At 53.3% G+C, this 24,481-nt stretch overlaps 2 protein-coding genes across 2 annotated transcripts in view; one reads left to right on the top strand and one right to left on the bottom strand.

The window, feature by feature from the left end:
* The window catches only part of KCNIP1 (potassium voltage-gated channel interacting protein 1), a 344,269-nt gene that overhangs the window by 53,888 nt on the left and 265,900 nt on the right, over positions 1-24,481 (top strand). The window lies entirely within an intron of this gene.
* Positions 1,082-23,500, bottom strand: LOC138917575 (uncharacterized). The gene is made up of 6 exons (XM_070234692.1): positions 23,384-23,500; positions 7,293-7,776; positions 6,955-7,070; positions 4,114-5,870; positions 2,812-3,988; positions 1,082-2,388 (listed from the first exon to the last, which is right to left on the bottom strand). Exons 1-4 carry the CDS (start codon positions 23,498-23,500, stop codon positions 5,373-5,375), a joined length of 1,215 nt encoding a protein of 404 aa, XP_070090793.1. The 3' UTR covers positions 1,082-2,388; positions 2,812-3,988; positions 4,114-5,372.

The raw sequence follows: 24,481 nt of genomic DNA, 5'->3' as shown, positions 1-24,481 counted from the left end.
GCTGTCCTTGAGGCTGGCAGCCTTTCTTGTTTGTCTCTGTATCCCACGAGCTCTGCCAAACACCTGGGTCAGAGCCGTCTAGGTGGTTACTGAACGAACGGATCTTCCCACTCTACACTGTAAAGTCATTGTCTGAATGAATGGAAGGAAGGGAGCAGACTCAGAGAGGGCAGGACAGAGGCAGCCTCCAGTGCCAACCTCTGCAAAGGCCAGCCATGGCCAGGCCCCAGGAGGGTGTGGAGGCAGAGACCTCAGAGGGGCTTGGGGGTTCCACAGTTGGATGCACACCTGTGGGCGACAGAAGGACCATGGCGTCATCAGCCATAGAGGAAGGGACCAGAGAGGTGGAGGGACAAAGTTGGGTGAAGAAAGCAAGTAAAGAGCCAATATCCCCTCCTGCCCGACGCCCTACACCTCCATTAGTTCCCCACCCCCAACGTAGATGCTACCCCTGGAAGAAGGAAGGAGACAGAGCTCTGGATTCAAGTATAATTCTGAAATAACCAAATTTACCTGAAAATGACTAGGCTGAGTTTCTGCTTCAAGCAGAAGTGGGACTTGGAGTCAGAAATAACATGGAATAATAGAAAAGAAAGTCACTGTGTTAAATATCTGAGTTGTGTGATCTATTTACATACATAAAATTGTGCATTTACAGTGTGCCAGATGCTCAATATGCGTGATCTCATTTAACTAGGGACTGACTGAAGGGGGGCTGTTAATAATTGCCCTGGGATGCAGGCCTGAGTGAACCATGACCCATGGCTGTCCTACAGCTCACCCCTTCAACATCCGTATGAGGAAGGAACATTTGTGTGCCCCTTAGTAGATGGGGAGGCCAAATGGGTAGGTCGTGAGACCAAAATAAGCGAGGGAGCCACAGCTGGAGCCCGGGCGGGCACTGCCGAAGCCCACGTGCTTCCACTTGGCACAGACGTTACTCCCGCTCCGCCCAGGTGCCCCGTCGCCCCGTCACCGCCTTCCTACACACGTTGCTCTCTCTTCTCTGGCCGACAGAAACATAACGAGACCACATACGTAATTTTAAGTTTTCTAGTAGTCACATTAAAAAGTAAATGGAAACAGACAAAATTGATTTTAATATTATATTTAACCCACTACATCTAAAATAGTATCATTCAACATGTAATCCACAGAAAACAATTATTTACGAGATATTGTACTTTTTTTTTTTTTTTGCTGTTAAGTCTTTGAGATTGGTGGCCATTTTCCCCTTACAGCCTATCTCAGTTCCCACTAGCCACCCTTCAAGGGCTCAGTGCCACATGTGGCTGGCGGCCACCCTGTGGACAGCCTGAGGGGCAGGCCCCCGAGACCGCATCGCAGGCACACTGCCATCTAGTGGACGGATGGTCCTCGCCTGCAAAAACATCTAGAACAAAACTGTGTGCATCTAGGGTAACAGCACAATCGGCCTGGTGATTAGCTCCCCAAAAACGAGACCTTGTAGGGGAGAGGGTGTCGTTGCTGAGTGGGGCCCCAGGGCAGATACGCAGCCATGAAGCGAACTCAAGCCACCACGCTACCGGCAACCCTCAGCCACGCTTCCTTTCTGTTTCCTAGTCACGTAATGATTTAGCAGAAAATGATATTGTTTTCCAGAATGCATGTTTAAAACAATCCTTCAAGGGGCCGGCCCCGTGGCCAAGTGGTTAAAGTTCTCCGCTTCCGTGGCCCGGGGTTCACAGGTTTGGATCCCAGGTGGGACCCACTCCACGCATCAGCCATGTTGGGGAGGCATCCTATGTACAAAGTAGGGGAGGATTGGCACAGATGTTAGCTCAGGGCTAATCTTCCTCAAGCAAAAAAAAAAAGAAAAAGAGGAGGATTGGCAACAGATGTTAGCTCAGGGCAAATCTTCTTTACACAGAAAACAAAACCAAACAAACAATTCTTCAAAAAAGCAGATGTCCTCCCTTTCATGCCTAATTTCACTGTACAATTGTGTAAAGGGCTTCTCTTTAGAAATTATACAGCTTCTCTTTTAATCCAAGGTAAAAACTTGGTTTCTTCCAAGTTGTACCTTTCTCATTCACATTGTGTGTGGTTATTTGAAGATTCCAGTTAACCATTGTAGGTAATTGATCAAGAGCCCGTGACAAGGGCTGATGTGGTCCTAGCCTTCCGAATTACCCTATGGTCGAGGTGGAGCTTTAAACATGGCTTTGTGTGAACAAAATACTGTAGTACATGACTCAAGAGTGGAGCGGTTGGAGCTGAGCTGGCGTGGCAGGGGTAGAAGCAGCAGGAGAAGCGCTTGCTGACTTGGCGTTGGGAGCATTTCCACACCACGCTGTCCTGGGGAAAGCACTGGGTTTTGTGAAGATGTGTACGTGACTTCCGCCTGTAAGGAGATTATAGTCTTCCCTGGGGAGACGTGCAAAACCATCAGAGATAAACGATAAGAAAAACAGCATCGTGATAGTGCGCAATGACATACGTGCTTAAATGGCAGCACAAGGTGGCAGGTAAAGTGGATATAAAGCAGAGCATTTGAGGAAGTGAGAAGGGAACTTGGTTCTGGTCTCAGCCCTGCCACCCCCTGGCTGTGTGACCACGTCTCAGTCACACAACGGCTCTCTGGTCCTCAGCTTTATCATCTCATACGAAGCAATGGACAGCCTGGACAGTTTATACCCCTAGGGCGGGCAGCCAAGGAGAAAGGAAAGACAGACACCCAGGAATTCCAGCGAATGGCTGACGAGGAGTTTCCCAGCAGCGGGAGGGGGTGAGGCCAGGAGCAGGAACAGAGAGACTTGGAGCAGAGAGAAAGGATGCTCAGGGGCTCACCGAGAGGAAAGCGATGAGCCGGGATGTCTGGTTTCTCTGTTCCTGGGATGGTTAGAGGTTGTCCTGTCCTGGGACAGGAAGCTGGCCTGAATTGTTAACTTAAAGAATCTAGAATTTAAAAGGATCTTTGAACTAATCCAGAATAACAGGTCCCAAAGACTGTTGTACAGAATGCTGGTACCTCATGGTGGTATTCGATATTTCACAGAACAGACTTCTTTGCACAGGATTTCTCAGAACCTCTACCATTCTATGATTTTCCCAGAGGGTAAGGAGTACACAGCATTTCCCAGACTTCACTAACTTGGAATCCTTTATTTTAAAGGGACATCACTTGAGAAGTGATCCAGGGAACACACTTCGAGAAACACTGCTCTAATCCACCTCTGCCTTTGTATAGATAGGGAAACTGAGGCCCAGAAAAGGCAGGAGGCAAGTCCAAGGTTCACAAAAACAGTGGCATAGCCAAGACTGGAATTTCAGTTTTTTTACTCCAATACCCAGTGCATTCCTTTTTCTCTTTTTCTATTTGTACTAAACACTCTATAAGACATACAAAATGATCTGCAGAATTACAGGAGATATCGCTGTGCCACCACCCAGCTTAAGAAATACAGCATCGCCCCTATGGTAAAAGACCCCTCGGGCACCCCTCCGGAATCTCTCCCCAGGGGAACCCCTATCCTGAATTTAGTAACATAATTCACGGAAATCTTGCTGGAATTTTAAATAAATCACATCATCTTCAGAGGATCCTCTTAGCATCTTCCGTGATTTGTAAGTTGTGATGGTCTTAGAAATAAAAACAAAAGCAAAATGTCCCACCTGGCCTGGAACAGCAGAGATTCAAGGCCCACCCAGAGAAAGCTCAGATTAGCTACCTATGGCCCCCAGCACATCAGAGAAGTCTTAGGAATCGGTGAACTGTTTTTACTTGCAAATGGGCTCTTCATGTGGTTTATTAACTCTCCATTAGACGTGAGGGTGCTTCTTGCTTCATTCTGTGCAAGACTTTCGTGGCGTGAGTTCCCCGCGCCTCCCCTCCCATCCGCAGGCCAGATGGGGAGCCGGGTGCTGTATAAATGTTTAATTGTGGCACAGTCGAAATATTTGCTTTCAGTAGCTGGAAGCTACCGAACGGAGGTAGGGCTTTCTACTAGAGTTGCCAGACTTCATTCTAATGAGAACAGAAATAAAGGCTGATTAAATCAAATTCCCCATAGTGTAGAACCACTTAAATAAATGTTTCATATTGTTTGCATGATGCTCTTAGAATGTAACAGCTGCTTATGTAACCATTACCCTGGACATAAATCATTCATTGCCATCTCCGCCGTCAGAGCGGTTCCAGGCGCCTTTCCTTCTGCTGCTGACAGTTGCATTATGCGGGCTTCTCCGCCAGGCCGTTTGGGTCCCCTCCTTCTCCATGTGCTGGGTGGCAGGAGCCTGAGTGAGGGGACGTGGAATGAAATGCAGGCATGAAGGCCTGCTTTGTGGGTGTACCACTGGGCTGGCATGTTCACCGTCCATCCTCCCCACAAGAAGGCATTATTATTCCCACTTCATAGATGGGGATATTGAGGCCTATGGAAATGACGGACCTCTCCACGTTTCCATAGTAAGTAGTAGGGCCTGTATTTGAAATCAGTCTGTCTGAGCCCCAGCGTATCACACAAGGCTAAAAACAAAGGGCGCGTCACCCCTCAGACTCCACATACCTCACACCTCTTGGTAACGATAAGACCAACGAAGTCCAGAGCAGGGCTCAAAGAACCAGGGACTCCTTTGGGTTAGGGCTGGGGGGGTGATAGGGGAGAGATTCTGATCCATTTCCTGGGCCAGCAACCTAGTCCAAGTGCTCATCATCTCTCACCTGTTGGCTATGACAGCCTCCTTCTTGCCTCCCTGCCTCCATTCTTGCCCACTTCAATCCATCATTCACCCAGCAGCCTGAGTCAGCTTCTAAAAGCATAAATCAGATCATGCCATTCTCCTATGTTAAAGCCTCCAATGGCTTCCTCTCACCCTTGGAACAAAGCCCAGCCTCCTCCCATGGTCCTCAAGGCCCAGTATGATACAAGCTCTGCTGACATTTGCTTGTTCTTCTCTACCGCTATCCTGTGTCGGGACACCCTGGCTCTTTCTGTCCCTCAGACATACTAGGCTCATGCCTGCCTCAGGACCTTTGCACATACTAGAAACCTCTTCCCCCGGATCTTCCCACGGCTGATTCTAATCTGTCATTCAGACCCAAGCTCAAAGTCACCTCCCCAGAAAGGCCCTCACTGCGCCCTCCATTGAAAGCTGCACCCCCCTCACCCTGGACCCTTTCCATTCCACAGCTCTGTTCATTTTCTTCACAGCACTCATGACTTTCTCAATTTCCTGACTTGCTTACTATTTTCTGCTTCACTAGAATGTAAGCTCCACGAGAGATGTTCACCCCTGTTTCTTCAGCCCTAGAAGAATGTCTGGAACGTAGCAGGTGCCCAATATATATTAGTCGAATAAACACATTCACCTGCCATATCCATTTCCCCTGCGTCTAGACTGGGCTAATCCTAGCCCGGCCCCGAGACAGTGAGAACCTCATTCTGAAAACCAGCCGTCGCCTCCAGGCCCCACGCTCCCTGCAGGGCTGAACTGGCCTCTCTCCAGGTATCCCAGCCATGCAGGTGATGTTGGTCATGGGGCAAGGCAGAGAGCTGGTGAAGAAAATCTGGGAGGCCCTTTGGGGTTCCCTGTATGCACAGGAAGGAGGGGCACCAGTGTCCCTGAATCCACGCCCCATTTTGGCTGGAGAGGGACTCAGCCACGTCCCTGAGTTGGCTCACACTCCGCCCTCCCTCCCAGGCATGCCCCTTCCTCTGCAGTGGGGGCCCACAGCCGGTCCCAGACCTTGGGAGTGAGGACTCTGGATGTCCATCAGATGAGCTCGAGCAAGATTCCGAGGGCGGAAGCCATCTTCCCACTCCTCTTGGAGCTTTCTGTGGTAGGCGAGGCCTGGAGACACAGGTATCCCGAGGCGCCGGTCCACTGTCTGTCCTGCAGCTTCCCGGCTGCCAGAGAAGCTTGCTGTGCTGGCGGCAGCAGCAGGGGCAGCTCCTAGTTCCTGCACCACAGCCCCAACAGCGCGCTCCTGGGCTCAGCAATCTCAGCCGCAGCCTCAGAGCAGGGCCCCCTGGCAGGTCAGCTCTGCAGCGTCCAGGGGTCATCCCTGGAACCGTTTCTCCGGCCCTTCCAGTTCTTTCATAGGCCCCCGACTTCCTTCAGCAAGTCCCTTCCTCCTTAAAACATCTGGGCGGCTCCTCTCTCTTGCTCTGACTCTGCTGCAGAGCTGCAGCCGGGGTGGGGGCGGGGGGGGGAGGTGGGGGAAATTGTTCTTGTCCATCTCTGGTCTCTGTGTCCCCAGGGGCTGGCAAGCACTCCTGAGGAGGTGTTTGTTAATGCTGTGTGACTGAAAAGGCACCCCCCCCACACACACACAGGCACACGCACACGCACACACAGTTTTTTAACATTATCAGGTGCCTCAGCCCAATGGGGCAGCTGCTCTGTCCCAGACCAACCATGTTAAAACACGCGTCTTGTGGGGCTGGCCCCATGGCAGAGTGGTTAAGTTCGCGCTCCCCGCTGCAGGCGGCCCAGTGTTTCGTTGGTTTGAATCCTGGGCGCGGACATGGCACTGCCCATCAAACCACGCTGAGGCAGCATCCCACATGCCACAACTAGAAGGACCCACAACGAAGAATATACAACCATGTACCGGGGGGCTTTGGGGAGAAAAAGGAAAAAACAAAATCTTTAAAAAACAAAACAAAACAAAACACATGTCTTGTTTGTTCCATTCTCCAGCTCATTTGGAAGCCTGACTTTCTCTTGCTGTGCCTCCCACTGGCAGCTGATAGCGGGACAGAGTAAAGGGCATGGACCCGGGTCACAAAGTCAGGCCAATTAGCGCTCTCAGGCTCAGTTGTACAATCTCTGAAATGGAACTGTTAACTGCTTCGACCCCAGAGTCGTTGTGAGGATGGGTGGCAGTATGCACAGAGACTCACACAGCACCTGTGCGTGCAGGTGCTCAATGCACAGCAGGTAGTGTCCATGCAGCCTGATTTACCCGAAGGAGCATTTCACACTCACCTGATTCCCACTGCAGGAGCCACGAGCGCTCCTGAGGATGCATCTCCTTCCATCCGGCTCCCAGGAGGGGTTGGTAGAGGGTCCAGCTGAGAGCCGGTCTCTCCCACCAGCCTGCCCTGCATGAAGGCAGAGAGTGGGGTGGCCTCAGCGAGGAGGAAGCAGGCTTTGTACTGAGCGCAGGGCCATCTCCAGGCTGAGAGGACGAGGGCTCCCCTCAGGGGAGAGGCCGAGAGAGGACAGCGGGGTCTGCACTTCCTGCTGCCACGGCAGTGGAGGGGGGAGGGCGGGTGGTGGCCTCCTAGAGCTTGGGTGGGTTCACCGGAAGATGGAGGCATCACCTTGCTCTCCAAGCCATGACCTTAAGGAGGTGCTGAGAGTCACCCGTTCGCACGTCCAAGGCAGGTATTTCTGGTGCGTCAGGGTGATCAGCCAGGCCCCTCCACGCACAGCCTCCCTGTGGCCTCCACAGACTGTGCAAGGAAGACAGCAGTGGCGCTGGTAGCTCGCGGCCACCCTCTTCTTGAGTCTGACACGAGCGCTATCGCCACAACCACCTCCCTCAATCCTCACTGCTGCCCCTGTGAAGCAGACATTCTTCCTCCCCAGTTTTGAGAAAGGCACAGAGAGGTAAAATGGCTTCTCAGGCTCGCACAGCCAGTATCTGGTAAGACCTGGACCCCAATAAGCACAGCTACTGTGGGGTCTGGAAGGGAACTCCTCCCAAGGCCCGGAGCTCCTAGCCAGTGTAGACAGGGACGTGAGCAGCCTCCTCTGTGCCAGGCCTCTGGGCTCCACCTCACCAGCCTGCTGCAGGCCCCAGGGCTGTTCTCAGGCTGCGCCCGTGGGGTCTGCCACCACCTCCCCAGTCCTCCTCCCCAGGGAGAGGGTGCTGCCAGGCTGCTGGGGCCAGATGGCCCAGAGACGACTCCTCCCTCCACATGCCCTGTGGCATCTGCTCTAGTCCCCAGCTCTGGAGCTGGCCAGCTGCCCAGGCCCCCCCCCCGATGAGGCAGACTGTTGACTTCAGAGTCAGCAGTTTCAGCATATGATAGAAAGAAAAGAGTCTTCTTAGATTAGAAGTGGGCCCCCCCTTTCCAGAATGCCTTCCTCCCGCTTCCACCTGGTGAACTCCTATTTATACTTCAACGCCACGCTCAGACGCTCCCTTCCCACTCGTTCCCTCCCGTGCCCTCCTTCTGACATGGGTGTGTCCTGGGAGAACCTCTGTTTTCCTCAGTGGAGAAGTCGAGAGAAGTCTAAATTGCTTGCATAAGAAAAAAGAATGAAAAGGAAATCCAGAAACAGGAGGAGGCTGGGAAAGACTTGACTTGAGAGAAAGGGCAGAAACGGTCAAGGTGTTTTTCCAAAGTGCAGACTGTAGGAGACAAGGCCCTCTTCAGTCTCCACCACAATGCAGGTCAAAATCTACAGGCCTCAGGGGCTGGCCCCGTGGCCGAGTGGTTAAGTCTGTGCACTCCGCTGCAGGAGGCCCAGTGTTTCGTTGGTTCGAATCCTGGGCACGGACATGGCACTGCTCATCAAACCACGCTGAGGCAGCGTCCCACACGCTACAACTAGAAGGACCCACAACGAAGAATACACAACTATGTTCTGGGGGGCTTTGGGGAGAAAAAGGAAAAAATAAAATCTTTAAAAAAAAAAAAAATCTACAGGCCTCATCAGTGCTTTCAGACCTGGACCCGTGTGCAATTCTGTACTGTTTCCGATGAAAACAGTGTTCCTGATGGACTGAATTTAGCAGCAAGGAACACAATATCTGACTTGAAAACGGCTTAAGCCCCGATATTTATTGTCTTACGGAGCAGGGGTCTGGGTGTGGACAATTCTAGGGCCACTGAGTCAGCAGGTCCATCACACCAAGCTCTGGGTGGCTGCTAGGACTCTGCCGTCCCGTCAATAGTCACAGGCTGGCCGCATCTGCTCTGGCGTCACAGGCTCACAACCAGCCCCATCCACAGTCAGGCAGGGGAAAGGCGTGTATCTCCTGCAACTTCTCCCCTTTATACTCGGAGGAAAAATTTCTTCTCCTTGATTTCCCTCTGATCAGACTTGGAGTCTAGGCTGCTGCCCACCTGCTGGGAGCGTGGGAAAGGAAGTGTCGGGGTTGCCGGCTCCAGGGGGCAGGGGTGGCTGCTGAGGGAGCTCCCTGCAGCAGGGCAGCCGAGGGGTTGCATCCTCTGGTGACAAGGCAGTGGGTGGGGAGCGAGCAGAGAGGGGCTTCTCTACGCACCCCAGCCACGAAGGTCCTTCTCAGGTCCATGCAGTTCTGGCGTCTCAGGATGAGAAGGCAATGAAGGAGGCCTCCCCCTTGCTTGGATCCCTCCACTGACGGGGAGCTTGTTACCTCTGGACACCGCCCTTTCCCATCCTGTGACAGCTTAAGTGCTAGGAGGCTCCTTCCGCTGGACCCAGTGTGATTTCCTGGTAGCTTCTCCTCCTAGCCCCAGTCCTGCCTCATCCATCTTCCCTCAGCAGCCCATTCTCCACATCGGCCACCAGAGGGAACATTCTAAAACGCAGAGCTGGCCTGGATATGTCATTCTCCTTGCTAAAACCCTGCAGTGAGTCCCCAGTGCCTATAGGATAAAATCCACCTTCATGGCGTGCCATCAGAGGCTCATTACTGTCCAACTCCAGCCTCATCTGTCTTCCTTATTCTTCTCCCTCCAGCACATATATTCTTATACCCGAGGTAATAGCACACTGAAGTGCTTGTTATACCCCCAATGCTTCTATGTTTTTATTCAAGTTGTTCTATTTGCCCAGCACTCCCTTCTACTTTCTCTAGTTGGCAAACTCCTACACACCCTTCAAAGCCCAGTTCATTTGTCCCCTCTCTGGCAATAATTCTACCTGAATGAGATTATGTTACTTCCTGGGCTCCTGTCATACTGTGTATGGCTAATGCAGCACTCAGCATTATTTGGTACTTGGTGACTTTCCTAAATACTCGTGTCTACCTGAGGACTGGAAAGTTGTAAGGCAAGCACCTTTGTAGTCCTGAGCCTAAAGCAAGCCCTCAGTAAATGCTGCCTAAACCAAAGGCTCGCTTTGGGAGCCCCCTTCCCTTTCCAGGGACCAGTGAAGGACGGAGCTGGAAAAGAGTTGTCGCAGGGCTTATGTGAGACGATGTGCAGTTTCCTAGTTCATGACAAGAGACCCAGAAAATGGCAGCTGCAGCGAGGACGGCTGCCCTGCGTGGTCCTGTTCGTACTGGACCTCAGCCCTCCCTTGAACAGTCGTCTTCACAAGTCCCAAAAGGAACAGGGCCAGCCTGCCTCCTGGCGCCCGGAATTTGCTCACTGCCCTCTCGTCTTCAAGCTGAAAACACAGGGGCGGATCCGGCCGCTGGAGGGAGGGGCGGGAGGGCTGCGAGCCTGCGAGTCCCGCCCCCTGCGGGCAGACTCTCCCTCTCTCTCCCTGAACAGCTGCTGGCGAGCAGGTCAGCCTCGGCTCCGAGTTAGAGAAATGGATTCCAATTACGGGACCTGCCGACAGCGGCCTCATTTTACAGGCAATTGGGTCGTGAATCTAAGCGACCTGGAGTTTACAAGCTCGGCAGAAACCAGGCGGTCTGGCTGCTCCTCCTCCCAGGCCGAGCGCTGCCTGCAGCCTTGCGGTGCGGCATCTCCTTCCTTTGCTCGACCCACCGCTGTCTGTGGAGCAGCGAGGAATGTGCACGAATCACCCAGAATTCAGCGGTGGAAGAAATGCGCGTCTGTTTGTCTGTCATCCATCTGCTCGCTGGTCTTTTGTTCTCAAAACCAAGTATGCGACCCTGCAGGTGTGGGCTCTCCTCCCTCGCATTTGCACTGCGTCTTCTGTAGCATCTCATAAGAGTCTGGGAGACTTAGGTGGTGCTGGGAAAACAGGCAGAGGGCGGCAGTCCGTACACCTCCTGCCCACCACCAAGATCCCCGCTGTCCCAGCCCCCGGGGCCTGGGAGCCACGGCTCTGCTGTTTGGGGTCAGCGGGGCACCGAGGCTCTGCTGAAACTGGCCTCCTGGGACCTCGTGCACTGGGGCCAGGCATTCCCACTGGTTAGTCAGGTTCTCCAGAGGAAAAGAGCCAGTAGGATACACATGGAGATCTATAAGAGCAGGCTTATAAGAAATCAGCTCACGTGATGACGGAGGCCAAGAATTCCCATCATCTTGCATATCTGCAGGCTGGAGAAACAGGAAAACCGGGGGTGTAATTCGGTCAGAGTTTGAAGGCTCCAGAACTAGGAGCGTCCGTGTCTCAGGGCAGGGGAAGATAGAAGTCCCCATTCGAGAAAAGAGCGAATTCGCCCTTTCTCTGCCTTTTTGTCCTATTCAGGCCCTCAACAGACTGGATGATGCCCACCCGCACTGGTGAAGGCATCTTCCTGAGTCAGTCTACCAATACAAATGCTCATCTCTTCTAGAAATTCTCTCACAGACACACCTGGAAATAATGTTTACCAGCGATCTGAGCACCCCAGCCAGTCAAGGTGGCAGGTGAAATTAGCGTCCCCCCACCAAGCCTCTGCCAGCTGCCCTGCAGGAGCCGCATGCTCAGCACCTTGCTGGACGGATGGAGATCAGTCTCTTTTTTCTCCCGTTCCCCCCAAGCTGCCCCTGCTCCTGCCCTGCCTGTGCCCGGGATATCATAGGCCCAAGGCCCCCCAAGGGCGATCCTATCTGACAGCTGGGTTTCGTTTGGCCTCAACAGTGTTTTGTCTTCTTTTTTTTCAAATTGACCCATTTTTTTAAAAGCTAAGGTTTTCAAACAAAAATGCAGGCTGCTGGTTTCTCTTTAAAAGTAGGGCAATCTAACTGGTGGTTCTGGGCTTGTGTAGATGGAGCTGAATAGTGGGATCTTTCAATAAGGCCTGGGCTTCCAGCAGCCAACGGCCACCCTTCCCACATCCCCAAACCCTCCCTGCGCTCGTTACGTCACCTCCTGTGCCTGCAGACATTTATTTCAGGTTTCAGCCGGAAGCAGGGGGACTGGCTTTGTTTAAACAGCAAAACTGCTGAAATGTGATCCTATGTGTGAAGCATTTGGAGTGGGGCCTGGCACCTAACTGGGCCCTCGTTAAATATTTGTCGAGTGAATAATCTGATTATTAAAAAGACAGACCAGCTGGGCACACAAAATGAGAATAGTAGTTCAGAGCTGGCACTTGAGGGCTCAGTTACTTATGGAATTTCATGGCTGAGGGAGCTATGATATGAGCTTGTATCATCAGGGGAGTTCAGGTGACATGAGGACCACCTGGTGGCCTAAACCCAGAGAGATGTGGGCCAGGTCGATGCTCTGAAGCTGGCAAGTGTTCATTTTTGGAAATTAGAAGATGGCAAAGCATTACCCCAAGGGACCCCTGGATAACGTGCAGTGAGCCCCCATTCATAGGGGCCACCTAGACTTCGGGCTCTTTACCTGCATTTTGTCATTAGATCTTCACAACAACCCTGTGAGGTGGGAATTAATCTCCCCATTTCACAGATGGGAAAACAGTCTAGTGAGGGAGACAGACATTATTGAAATGGCCACACAAATAAGCATAAATGAAATAAATTCTCTCTGAAGGAAAGGAATGGGGATTTATGATACTATCAAATAGAAAAAATGGGCCTGGTCTCAGCAGTCAAGCAATGTTCTTTAAAGAGGTGACATCTGAGCTGAGACGTGAATGGTAAGTGAGCATTAAATGGGAGAAGAGCAGGCAGGAGGAAAATGTTCTCAGTGGCTCTTAATCTCAGATGCATAATTTGAACCACTTGGGGGAGCCATAGAAGAAAGCAGCATGACGTAATACTGTGCCCATCCAATTAAATCAGTGGGACCCAGGGACCCGTGTTTTTAAAAGTTTCATGGATGAACCATTGATATGGAGCAAAAGTAAGTCCAAAGCTCATACACTCACTGACGATAGCCGTTAGTGGTTATAAGGTAGAGTCATCACTATCATCGTTACCACCCCTGCCTCCTTCTGATGGCTTGGCAGTCTACCTCCAATTCCAAAGGAAGAAAGGAAACCACCTGTGTTGAGAGCTTACTGTGTGCCATGCACTCTGCTAAATGCTTCACATTATTCCATTTAACATTTACCAAAACCCTCAGAGAAGGGAATGTTATTACTATTTTACAGATGAAAAAATTGAGCTCAGAGCAGGGCACCAATTTGCCCAGAGTCTCCCAGCTCATCAAGAGCAGCTCTGGGACCCTCTCCAGGCCCATCTGGCTACAGACATCATACTCATTCCTCTGACTTCTGCATCTCCATCCATCCAGAGGTGCCTCTGCTCACTTCAGCTCTCATTCCCCAGCCTGGATGGTTGCCTTGGGCTGCCTTCTTGGGTCTGGCCACAGAGGGGCCTCTGGATTATGCCCACCTTGAGCAGGGCAGTGCCATGCTTAAGAGCAAAGACTGAGAAACCAAATCCTCGGTCCAAATCCTGGGTTCAAATCCTGCTCTGCTGCTTGCTGGCTGTGGGACCTCAAGCTGTTGGTGGAGTTTTTTCGCATCTCAGTTTTTGTCTTCTATAGTATGGGGGTAATATTAGTCCTGCCTTCACAAGTTTGTTGTGAGAACTAAGTATATGAATATATGTATATCATTCTCTTTAGAAAAGCGCCTGAATATAGTCAGTGCTCAGTGACTGTTAATATTATCCCAGGGGCTGAAGTGAGCAGGCCCCTGGGGCTTTCCCCAGGGCCCAAATCAGGGGCATCCTGGGTGCTATCAAGCCCTCCTAGGAGGCCAGGATGGACAGTTTTAGGAGATCCCAGAATTCTGGTTCAAGTAGGATGTGCACCACAGAAGTACAGGCAGGAAGCCACTATCTTTGCCGTCCCCAGTTGACAGGAGGAGCAACTCCAGGGACCTGGGTTGACGAGGAAGGAGAATGACCGTCATTCCATCACTCGGAGAACAAGATGGAACCCGGGCCTTGGACATAGCTCATGTGGGCGTGCTTGAGCCGGGATGGAAGTGGCCAGAGTCAGGGCTCAGAGAATTCGCCCTGGGGCCCCGGCCTGAGGCCCACACGGCCCCAGCTGTGGCCAGTACCACCAGTGACCAGCAGAGGGCGGCACAGGCCGCAGGCTGGCCAGCTCCTGCCCACCAGCCAGGCTTTTTCCCTGTGAGCTTTTAGTACAAAGTCCAGCCTCTTGGGTGCAGTGTCTCTCTTCTCTTGCCTCCAGGCTGCAGGAGTCCTGGATGCTCCTCACAGGCTGGAGGTACCCACCGCCCTCCTCGCAATCCCCAAAGTCAGAGTCTCCTGGACTCTGTTAGCCTGCTGAGCAGTCTCACCACCCACAGGGAGCGAGTCCTCGAGCTCTCATTCCAGGGCGGAGGGCCCGGCACCTGCAGGTGCAGACAGCTCAACCTCAGTGTCAGCTTTCCCGCTGTAAAGTGACACTGGAAGGGGTTGTTTGCCAATCTGGCTTTTTCTGCAGGCTCGCTCTGCCGGCACTGAGCTGTGTCCTTGATGTTCTCTCCCGGGAGAAGGAAGTACAAGCCGGTGCTGAAGCCACAGGCTTGGGACAGGACCAGGCTGTGCTTAATTCTGACCAGTGGTGTGATTACAGACAAGCACTTACCTCTGTGAAATCTGAGATAAATCCCTAGCCACCCTACCCCGGGGGTGACGGGAGAATCAAATGGGAAACCTTGTGCACGGCGCTTAGGAAACTCCCGCTCTTTGGGGTCTGTCCCGGGCAACCACCGGAGGATGCTCCAAGTACCAGTACCCAATTTTTTATTTATTTATTTTTTAAGGTCGGCACCTGAGCTAACATCTGTTGCCAATCTTTTTTGTTTCTCCCCAAAGACACCCAGTACATAGTTGTATATCCCAGTTGTAGGTTCTTCTGGTTGTGGCGTGTGGGACGCCGCCTCAGCATGGCCTGATGAGCGGTGCCAGGTCGACGCCCAAGATCCAAACTGGTGAAACCCTGGGCTGCCGAAGCAGATCGCGCGAACTTAACCACTTAGCCACAGGGCCAGTCCCCAAGCACCCAATTTCTCTCACTTCCCTCCATCACCTTCCTGTCTCCAGCCCAGGGAGCCCCCACTCTCTGAGCGGCCCCAACACCCCCAGTGCCTGCAGGCTTCTGTAGGGTTGCTGCCTCAACTCAGTCAGACCACAGCCCTGCACCCGCCACCCCACACCCCTTCACTGGCCTAGACCTGGCCTGGTGTCAATTTTATGGAAACTGCAAACGCACTTCCAGCTACTCCCCAGGATTCTGGAAGCAGGAAGGGGTGGGGGGGGGGGCATCTGCAGGCTGCCCAGGGGATTCTGAGACCCACAGAGTAAAGAACCCCTGTTCTGGGCAATGGGTTGGGAAATAGTATTCCAAAACAATTAATTGAGGCTAGCAAAGGGGACAGGAGAGCCATTATGCAAATATGTGGCCATTTGAGTCTGTTCATTTCCAGGACAGAACATGGGTCCAGGTGAAGAATGCCTGCAATATCAGGCAGAGACAGGAGGTGGCGCCCACAGGGCCAATTCCTGCTCCACCCAGAGAACAGAAAGCTCTCAGCAACCACCGCAAGGGTGACAGGCCTCATGCTGGGGAACAGGGAACAGCCGCTAGGCATGAGGCCAGGACCAGGAAGTCCACCTGTCCTGCTCAGGGGTCTCAACCTAGAGGAAGCATCAGAATCTCCCTGGGAGGGCTCACTGAAACCCTGATGGCTGGGCCTCACCCCCGGAGCTCCTGATGCAGCAGGTCCGCAGTGGGGCCCTGACGAGTGCCCAGGGCGGGGAGGGGATGTGTGTGTGTGTGTGTGTGTGTGTGTGTGTGTTTTCTTCTGCTTTCTGGAGTGTTTTAGCTCAGACTTCCTGACTGGGAACCAACCTATAGGCCCCATTCTCAGCCACAGAGTCCAAGGCTAGACCAACAATAGTGACTGCTGGCCCAGCTCCTTAGGATCCACAAATCCCCTCAAGGCCATTGTCTCCAGGCCTCACAACAACCCTGCTGGGCTGGTTAAAAATGCATCTGTGTGCTTTCTGTACACCTGCCGCTGTCCTCAGAGCAAACCTGCAAACCTATGCTCGCCCATCTCAGAGAGACGAGGAAACTGCCCAAGGAAGCGGGCCGAGATTCGAACCTGGGCAGTCTGGTCTGAGAAGCAGGGCTTGGAACCCAGGGCAGGACAAGTGTCATTAGCAAGTGCAGAGAGAGGCCATGGAGTGATGAGCAGAATCGAATCCCCCTCCAAAGCTGGACTGAGTCCACGAGTCCTGAGCAGCCACTCTGGACAGGGTCCAAGGCAGGCAGGTCCCACCACCACCCCCCCATGTTTTCTCTCACCTCTTGCCACTCTTTGATGGAACTGATGAAAACCCAAAATCACCCAGGTTTTTCCTCACCTCCGGCCCTTTGCACAGTCTTCAGAGCCACCCTGCCCCCTAGTGGATTCCCTGGGTGCCTCAGCCCTGTGCCATCAGCTTGTGACCAGGCCAACCTTGGGTCACTGAGAAAAGCCGTTCCCTAGAGCTGACCCTGAGGCTGATGTCCCGGCACCGCGCCATCTGGTCGTCCCTGGACTTGCTCCCTCCAAGAGGCCTCTGTGGTCCTTCCTGGCACCAGTTTCAGTGTTTCCAGAAATGCAGAGGGCCTCGTTGTTCAGGGTACAAGCTCCACCAACAGGTCCCCAGCAGGCTCAGGGGACACCACAGAATCGTGTGACTTTCCTGGTTCCTCTGGGTATTACTTGGGCCCTTTCGCCCTGCCCCCACTTGGCCAGCTTCTCCCTCCGTCCCTGGGGGGCCCGGGCCCTTCTCCCTTGCCTCCCTCCCCCAGCCAGCGCTGAGCTCTTCCTTCCAGCACCTTTGGTCACAGGAGACAAGACTCTTGTACTCAAATTCTTGGTCTACCTTTTGGCCTCAGACCCAGGCTGCCTCCTTGCCATTCTAGCGGGTTACTAGTCCCACCAAGCCCGTAACTGTCACATCCTTCTGAGCTCTGTCCCCGGCTGCTGGAGCTGCTTTTTCACTTGCCCAGAGCCTGAAGTACGTGGGAGCTTGTGTCCCACTCCCTCCCATCGTTCCCCAGGACCTTGGCCAGTGTTGGCAGCAGTGGGGAAGCCCAGCGCCCTGGCCTGGCGTGCGAGTGACCCTCCGGAGTCCCACAGGGTTAGGCCTGAGCGCAGCCTCACCCAGCACCTTGCCCTCCTCTTACGTGTCTTCTTCCCTGTCCTTTGCTGGTTTCTCTGGAAGCGCTCCCTTGATAAATCTCTTGCACACAACCTCTCATCACAGGGTCTGCTTTGGGAAACTTGGTCTAAGACAAAGGGAGCGTCAGGACTGAATTTGCCTCTGGCCGGCCACGTGAGATGGCTGGAGGGCAGCAAGCCAGGCCGGTGAGGAGGTGGTTCTAACAGCTCCTGTCGTGCGGCGCCTCCTCCCACTGCCATCCCATCTCTGCAGCCTGTGCTCCTCGGCCCCCTTCCTCACCCGTGTCCACCCCCTGCCTCCGTCCCTGGGAGGAGCCTCCTGGTCCATGGACGCTCCCTGTTCTTGGAGTTGGGTGGGCAGGAGGGACCCGTGGCATTTAGCATCTCCACTGCAGGCCCAGGAACCAGCCGGAAGCCTTTAGCCTCCACCTACCCCTTCCTCTGCTCCCTGCTCCCATCCTGCCAGATGCAAATACGAAGGACATTTCGATTTCACAAATTGCAGCGTTCGTGAAGCTCGACAGGGTAACTGGCAGGCGGGGCAGCTGAGGAAGAGTGTGCAGGCTCAGCTGAGCACCAGGGCCCCAGGCTGCCTTCCAGGAAGGTCCCCTTGCCACCTGCCACTGCAGCTCATTCCTAAAATGTGTCAAGAGAGCCAGGCGTGATGGGGTGGGGGAGAGGCTGAGCTTGGCATCTGTCCCTCTGTCACTTTCCGGTGCCTCTCAAGAAGGAGACTTGATGCCTGCTGTGGCAGGAGAGGGGTGTGTGGAGTTCCAGCACTTTTCAGGGCCCTCTGAGCTAGCCTTAGGAGGGATGTTCTAACCTGAGGAAACTTCTGCCTCAGTATTTCCAGGCTGAGACCGCAGGGGCCTGGCGAACACTTAAGACTTCTGCAACCTTCTCCTTCCCCAGGCCCTGCAGCTCCTGCCCCCAGTGCAGCATGGGATGGTGTGCAGGGGTGGTTTTGCCCCTGGCAGGCAGGCAGCTTAGGAGCTCTTGAGAGCAGACAGGCCTGCAAACCTTAGAGGACTCAGAGCCCAAAGGCATGGTCCATCCCTCCCTTCCTACAACCATGGCTCTGCCTGACTGTCCACAGGTTGCCAGGGGGGCTCCAATAATTAAATAGAAAACAATGACGAGGCCCTGGAAGAAAAAGCACAGGGTACCACAGATCCCAGAGCAGGGGCTCAGTTATTTCACAGATCAGGAAACTGAGGCCCAGGGAAGGGCCCTACCTGAGGTCACACAGCAAATTAGAGGCAAAGAGGAAACAAAGCAGACTGATTCCAGGTGAGGACCTTGCCTGACACCTTCCCGTGAGACTTTGGGGGGCTTCTGGGGGCATCAGCCTGCTGAGAGGACAGATAGAGATTGTTTCAAGGAGGACTCTGTTGTGTTCAAGTGATGAAAACTCCAACTCAAATTGGCATAAGTAACACAGAGATTTAATGGTTCACGTAATTAAAAAGTTTAGAGGTAGAGAGGACTTCGGGTACTGCTGGATCCAGAAGTCCAAGGATGTCGACAGGACTGGTTTCTCTCCATTTCTTGGCTCTGCTTTCCTGGGTGGGTTTCTTGTTCATATGATGGCTCCTGGCTGTCTCTTTCCCTCCAGATGGTTAAACTGGCCTCTCAGCTCAGCCTCACATCTTATCAGGTTCAAGTCCCAGGGGAAAAAGCAAGAGTCTTTGGCAGTAGCTCCTGAAAACATCCTGGACTTATCGCTGATCAAACAGCTTATGTCATGTGTCCACCTCAAACTAATTACTAAGGCCAGGGGAGTGAGACGCACCGATTGGCTTTGGCCTGGGCCGTGTGGCCACCCCTGCAATGGGGGTGAAGCCCCTCCACATCTGGCCAACAGATATGGGGGAAAGGAAGACACTGACATAAGACTGCTGCAGCAAGAAGGGAGGATGGATACGCGGGAGGCACACATGCACGGTTGACCCAGGGGTCTCAATGCAGAGCCTCCTTCTCTGGCTCAGAGCTGAGACCAGAGGACCCTGAGGATGGGACTCCATTCCATGACAGGTGTCTTAGAAAGGAGCTGTTTGTGAGGAGTCACTAGGAGCCAGGCTGTAGCATTGGAAGATCTACCAGGAAAGTGAATTTAAATATCTGTCATGACAAACTCAGATGTTCCGCTGCCTAAAGTAATTCCGACCAAATTTCCTTGCACAACCAATGACTTAGGGTCTTTCTCTACAAGAACATCCTTTCCTTCTTCTCCAAATGGAAAACTCCTATACATCCTCCAAAGCCCAGTACAGTGCAAAAAACACCTCTTTCTTTTTTTTTTTTTTTTATTCAGGAAGATTAGCCCTGAGCTAACTGCTGCCAATCCTCCTCTTTTTGCTGAGGAAGGCTGGCCCTGAGCTAACATCCATGCCCATCTTCCTCTACTTTATATGCGGGAAGCCTACCACCACATGGCTTGACAAGAGGTGCCATGTCCACACCTGGGATCCGAATCTGAGAACCCCGGGCCACCAAAACGGAAAGTGTGCCCTTAACCCCTGCGCCACGGGGCTGGCCCCTAAAGAACACCTCTTAAAGGAAGCCTTAGTAGAACTGGCCCTTTACTCCCCTGTGCTTTCTTTCATTCATCTATCCATTCGTTCATTCAACACATACTGAGTTCCCACTATGCGCCAGGCACTGGACTAGGTGATGGGGATACACAGGTGAATAACAAGACAGATGGGCAGGTGGCCTCCACCCTCATGGGCTTAAGATAGGTGGGGAAACAGATATTTATAAAACATACAAATAGGTATAAAACTGAGACTGCAGTAAGTGGCACAGGAGAGGTGCCCAGCACAATAGGAATTTGGCTGGTCAGGGAGATCAGAGAAGCTGATTGAAACTGTGGCCACTGAGATGAGAGCTTTAGGATGAGGAGAAGGTAAAAAATTGAAGAGGATGGGGGCAAAGAATGACTCATGAAGATGCCACTGTGGAGGGAGGGTGCCCAGTGAGTAGGACCATGCAAGACCGAAGGGCCCCCAGGAGCCACTAAAGGTTTTAAGCAGTGGGGTGGGGTGACAAAATCTGCCTTGTAAGAAGGTCTCTCTGACTACACTGCAAAGAGCAGCTGCCAAAAGTGAGAAGAGGCAACAAGAGTGTGGGTGGAGCAAACACCAAGACAGACTTGGATGTTGCCTGGACCAGGTGCCTGTGGAGGTGGAGAGAGGTGGACAGAACGTGATGACGGATTAGGTGTGGGAGGGGTGTGAGAAGGAGGAGTCAAGGGTGACCTCTGAGTTGCCAGCTTGCACAACTAGGTCAATGGTGGCATCGTTCATTAAGAAAGGGAAGGCTGGAAGACGTTGGGTTGGAGATGCCTCGGGGAGAGGCAAGGGGAAACGTCAAGGAGGCAGTTGGATTATCCAGGCTGGAGCTCAGAAGAGCCTGGACTGGAGAGGGTCCTTGACGAGTCATCTGGGTGGGTGGCAATTGCAGCACTGGGAGCAGATGAGATTCCCCAGGTTGATGGTATAGAAAGACAAAAGAAGAGTATCTTGGGCCAAGCCTTGAGAATCATCAGAGTCTAATAGCCAGAGAAAGGGTGTGGGCCTTAAAAGAGGGCAGAGCAGGAATGGCCAGAGAAGTAGAAGGAAAATTGGGACTGTTGTACCATTCAGGGTCCCTGCAGAAAAGAGATGGCACACTCAATGAGTCTAATGACAGAGAGTTTAATGAAGGACTATGCATAGAGGCATGGGCAACGTTAAGGGAAACCGCAGGAGTGAGGACATACAGAGGGACCAGCAACAGAGGGAGTTGTTGGCATCCCTGGGCCTGAAGGAGCAAGGAGCAGGGAGTGTTCCTGGAGCCCAGTGAGGGTGGAGTTGTGGCCTCAGGGATGCAACCACCACCAGAACTCAGATGCATAGGGAGGGAGTTGGCAGCAAATGCTGGACCTCTCTTCCTCCCAGTCTCCAATCTACTGGTGCCTCTCTCTTCTTGACCAAACCCAGCCAGAGTCAGAGGGCAAGGCAGCCAGGGGGATGCAGACCATGGGGCCGGAGCAGGGCAGGAAAAGGCAGAGAATAGATCAGGGAGGGGAGGAAATGGAGAAAAACCAGCCCAAGTGTGGTGCCATGGAAGCCAAAGATGAGTGTTTCAAGGAGAAGGAAGTGGCCAAGAGTGTCTCATAGCTGAGAGGCCAACCAAACGAAGGCCACGTGAGTCAGTGTATTCAGCACCACAGAGCTCACCCAGGACCTTAGGAAGGCTTTATTTGGTTGAATAATGGGGGTAGAAGCCAGACTGAAATATGATATGTAATCCCTCTTGATGGTGGTATTAAAGGTATTAAAGGAAGAACATGGAGGGCCAGAGTTCAAATCATGCCGGGACCACAGATATATGGTGTGACCCTGAGCCTCACCTTGCTCCTCAGAGAAATTCACTGTACCTACCTCCAAGGGGAGCTGGCAGGACTGAATGATATGGTGACACACAAACCCTCGTTAAACTCTAAGACAATGGACAAGAGAAGAGCTTGTCCTGATAGAGCCTCTGCCCGGGATGGTACAGAGGGCCTGAGAGTCAGGCCCTGGGGTCTTGGGCATCTAGAGTGGAGTTCCTGGTACCTGTTCCCCCTGCCCCAGCCAGGGCCCAAGGATCCCCACTAAACCTGTCTCTCTCCAGGGTGGGAGCTCATGGGTTCTCCAGTGTGTGTGGCTATGGCTTTGTGATCTGAGTTTTGGGCAGAGATGGGGCTACCTAGAAATGTGAATGGAATTTTAGCCCAAGAACATCAGGTGTCTTGACAAAGAGCAGTGGCCATGGCAAGATCAGTGACAGCAAGATCAGGCAGACATCCATAGCTGAGGACACGTGTCTGCCAGGCTGAGGTGGAAATCTCTCAGGCGGGCAGGGCGGCTGGCCTGTGGGCATTCTCTCTGTCTCTCTCTCCCTCTCGCCCCAGTGCAATTCCCTGTGCCAGCCCAGCACCCAGCAGCTCCTCTCTGGGCCTGTGCTCTTGCTTCCCTCTCTCCACCTGCTTTCCCCTCCTCATCAGTAATCAGTTTGCGCATGTGTGACAGATATGGATTCCATTCTGCAGCCTCAGGTGTGCAAGAAATGTGACTTCCTGTACATCCCATAAGTAAACTTTAGTTTGCGCTAATGTTCCTCCAGGTACCATCCCAGGCCAGCCAGGCCTCTGCAGGGCCGAGGGCCACAGGACGTTTGCAGTGGTGGGATCAGAATGTGAAGCCCCTTTTGTTCATCTGAGGCCAATACCATGCAGCGGCCCTGTCTGAAATCTGTCTGGTTGGAAGCACAGAGAACACAGGGCTTTTGTAGTAAGCCTTTGTGACTCAGATAACAGGGCTAGCTCCAGGGAGCCAAGGACAAAGGATCCCCCGTGGGGAGAGACACCTCAGAGCCTGCGCACGCACGCGCGCACACACACACTCATAATGGGACCAGGTTCCCTGCCTGTGAGCTTCCGGGGCAGGTGTGTCCACGTGCATGGGTTTGAGCGCATCTGTGCACACACTTTGCACCTCTGTGTGTGTCTGTCCCAGCCAGGGAGTCTGGTGGGAGATGGAGGCGTCCGGGAGGCAAGAGGCGTCTGCAGCCCTGAGACACCCGGCCCTGCCCCAGGAGCCGTACCCCTGGACTCATCACAGTGCTTGGTTCCTGGGAGCAAATGAGAAGCCCTTTAATGAACGAGCAAGCGCCGACCCTGTCCTCTACAGTAAGCACAGCTGCCCCTCTAGCAAGAGGAAGCAACCCATGGGTGCTGGAGCCCGGGTCCCATCCCTGAACTGCTATGAAACCCTGTCACCTGCAGGCCTGTGCAGTGGGGTGGATGCTGGAGTCACATCCGGCTTGGCCACTGACGAGCTCTGTGATGTTTGGTAAGTCCCTTTCCCTTCCGGCAGCTCCTTGTTGGGAGACAGCACTGCGGACTATGGGGCTGAGTAAGCAGGGTCCTCTCAGAGGCCACAGAGGAGGCCACATGGCTGAGAGCCTCTGTGCAGTCAGAGAGGCTGGCCAGCCGGATCTTCAGGGGCCCACAGCCCTGCTAAGAACTCTGGCGCTAACTGGACAGGCGCCCGTGGCCCAGTCCTCCCCCATTCTCAGCTGCACTGTGCTCGCCGGCAAAGGGCTCTGGACCTGACCTTCTAGGACCCAGCCTGAGCCTGGGCTGCGACCCTGGGTTAACTGGAGACCGGTCCTCTCTCAGCGTGCAGGATGAGTGTCTCCAAGGATATCTCACCCCACCGGCCCTGCCGGGTCTGGCTGCAGCGTCCACACCAGGCTCTTAAGGCACTCAGGCTCTGCACTCGGAACAGTTCCCGATTCTGCCAAGTGCATCTCCACATCGCCACTTTGAGCCATTGCACGTCCTCATCAACACCTTCTGGGGTGGAGATCTCTGGGCTCTGTCAGGCGACGGCATATATAGAATAATGTCAGCCCAGACATCTTTCGTAACAGAGGAGAGCCCAGAACACGGGAAAGGGGTGGAGGTAGGGACTCGATCTGTTAGAACAGGATTTCTGATGGGGTTACGCTCCAGGGGGCATAGAATCCTGTGCCTTTGTGTGCAGGAATCCCTTCTATGAAACCCAGAGAAATAGCCATTTGATCTGCTCTTGACTGCTCCCTTCCATGAGAGCTTCACTACTTTACAAGGCAGGCTCTTGAAAAGTCGAGACCAATTGAGACCAATTGGCCTCAGGTTGAGGCCAGTCCTGCCTTCTTCCCCCTTCGTGGATTGGTCCTGATCGTGGACTCTGCAGTCCCCTCTCCCATGACCCGTCTGGTTTTCAAGGCCTCACCACAGACTTGAACTATAATGTGAAACAGCAGGACTCAGTTCAGTGTGGTTTACTCTGTTGGTAAAGGAAATTTCAATCCAGAAAGAATTGTTTGGGGGAAAAGAATGAATTATTTTTGAGTGGCAACGAAACTCAGCTGCCCCTCAACTTATCCTTCTAATTCCTCTGGGTTTATAAAGGTTTATTGAGGATCAGGACCACCCTTAGGTCTGGACAAGAGAGGTGACTGCCTTGGGACCCCTGTTTGGAGGACACCCTGATCCTCCTCAAGCTGTGCCCTCCCCACAGGGAGAGGAGACAGAAAGGTCATGGGGTTGTTGCCCACCAAGCATGCACCCTTCCTTCCAGCTAGACCATGCCTTGGGTCCCAGGACCCTGCACTTCCCTGTCCAAATGGCCCTGAGACTCCTACAGGGCCTGCACAGGCCTGGTTCCTGGGTGGGTCTTCCTGAGACGAAGCTGTTTGTAGGAGCTGCAGAGGGCCTTGGACAGCAGGCTGGGGTGCCCTCATGCACGAGCAGAAGGACCCTCCTGGTAT

This window comes from Equus caballus, chromosome 14 (genome assembly GCF_041296265.1).
Source record: "Equus caballus isolate H_3958 breed thoroughbred chromosome 14, TB-T2T, whole genome shotgun sequence".
NCBI lineage: Eukaryota > Metazoa > Chordata > Mammalia > Perissodactyla > Equidae > Equus > Equus caballus.
The sequence above is the reverse complement of the archived record's forward strand: the minus strand, read 5'-3'. Positions and strand labels throughout refer to the sequence as shown.

Excerpts from the sequence above, each read along its gene's own strand:
- LOC138917575 (XM_070234692.1), bottom strand. The coding sequence starts at position 23,500 with ATGGCTCAAAGTGGCGATGTGGAGATGCACTTGGCAGAATCGGGAACT. Across the intron at positions 7,071-7,292 it reads GTCATGGCTTGGAGAGCAAG|GGCAGGCTGGTGGGAGAGAC; the intron begins GTGATGCCTCCA and ends GCCTTCATGCAG. Across the intron at positions 5,871-6,954 it reads GCTCCTGCAGTGGGAATCAG|CCGGGAAGCTGCAGGACAGA; the intron begins GTGAGTGTGAAA and ends CTTCTCTGGCAG.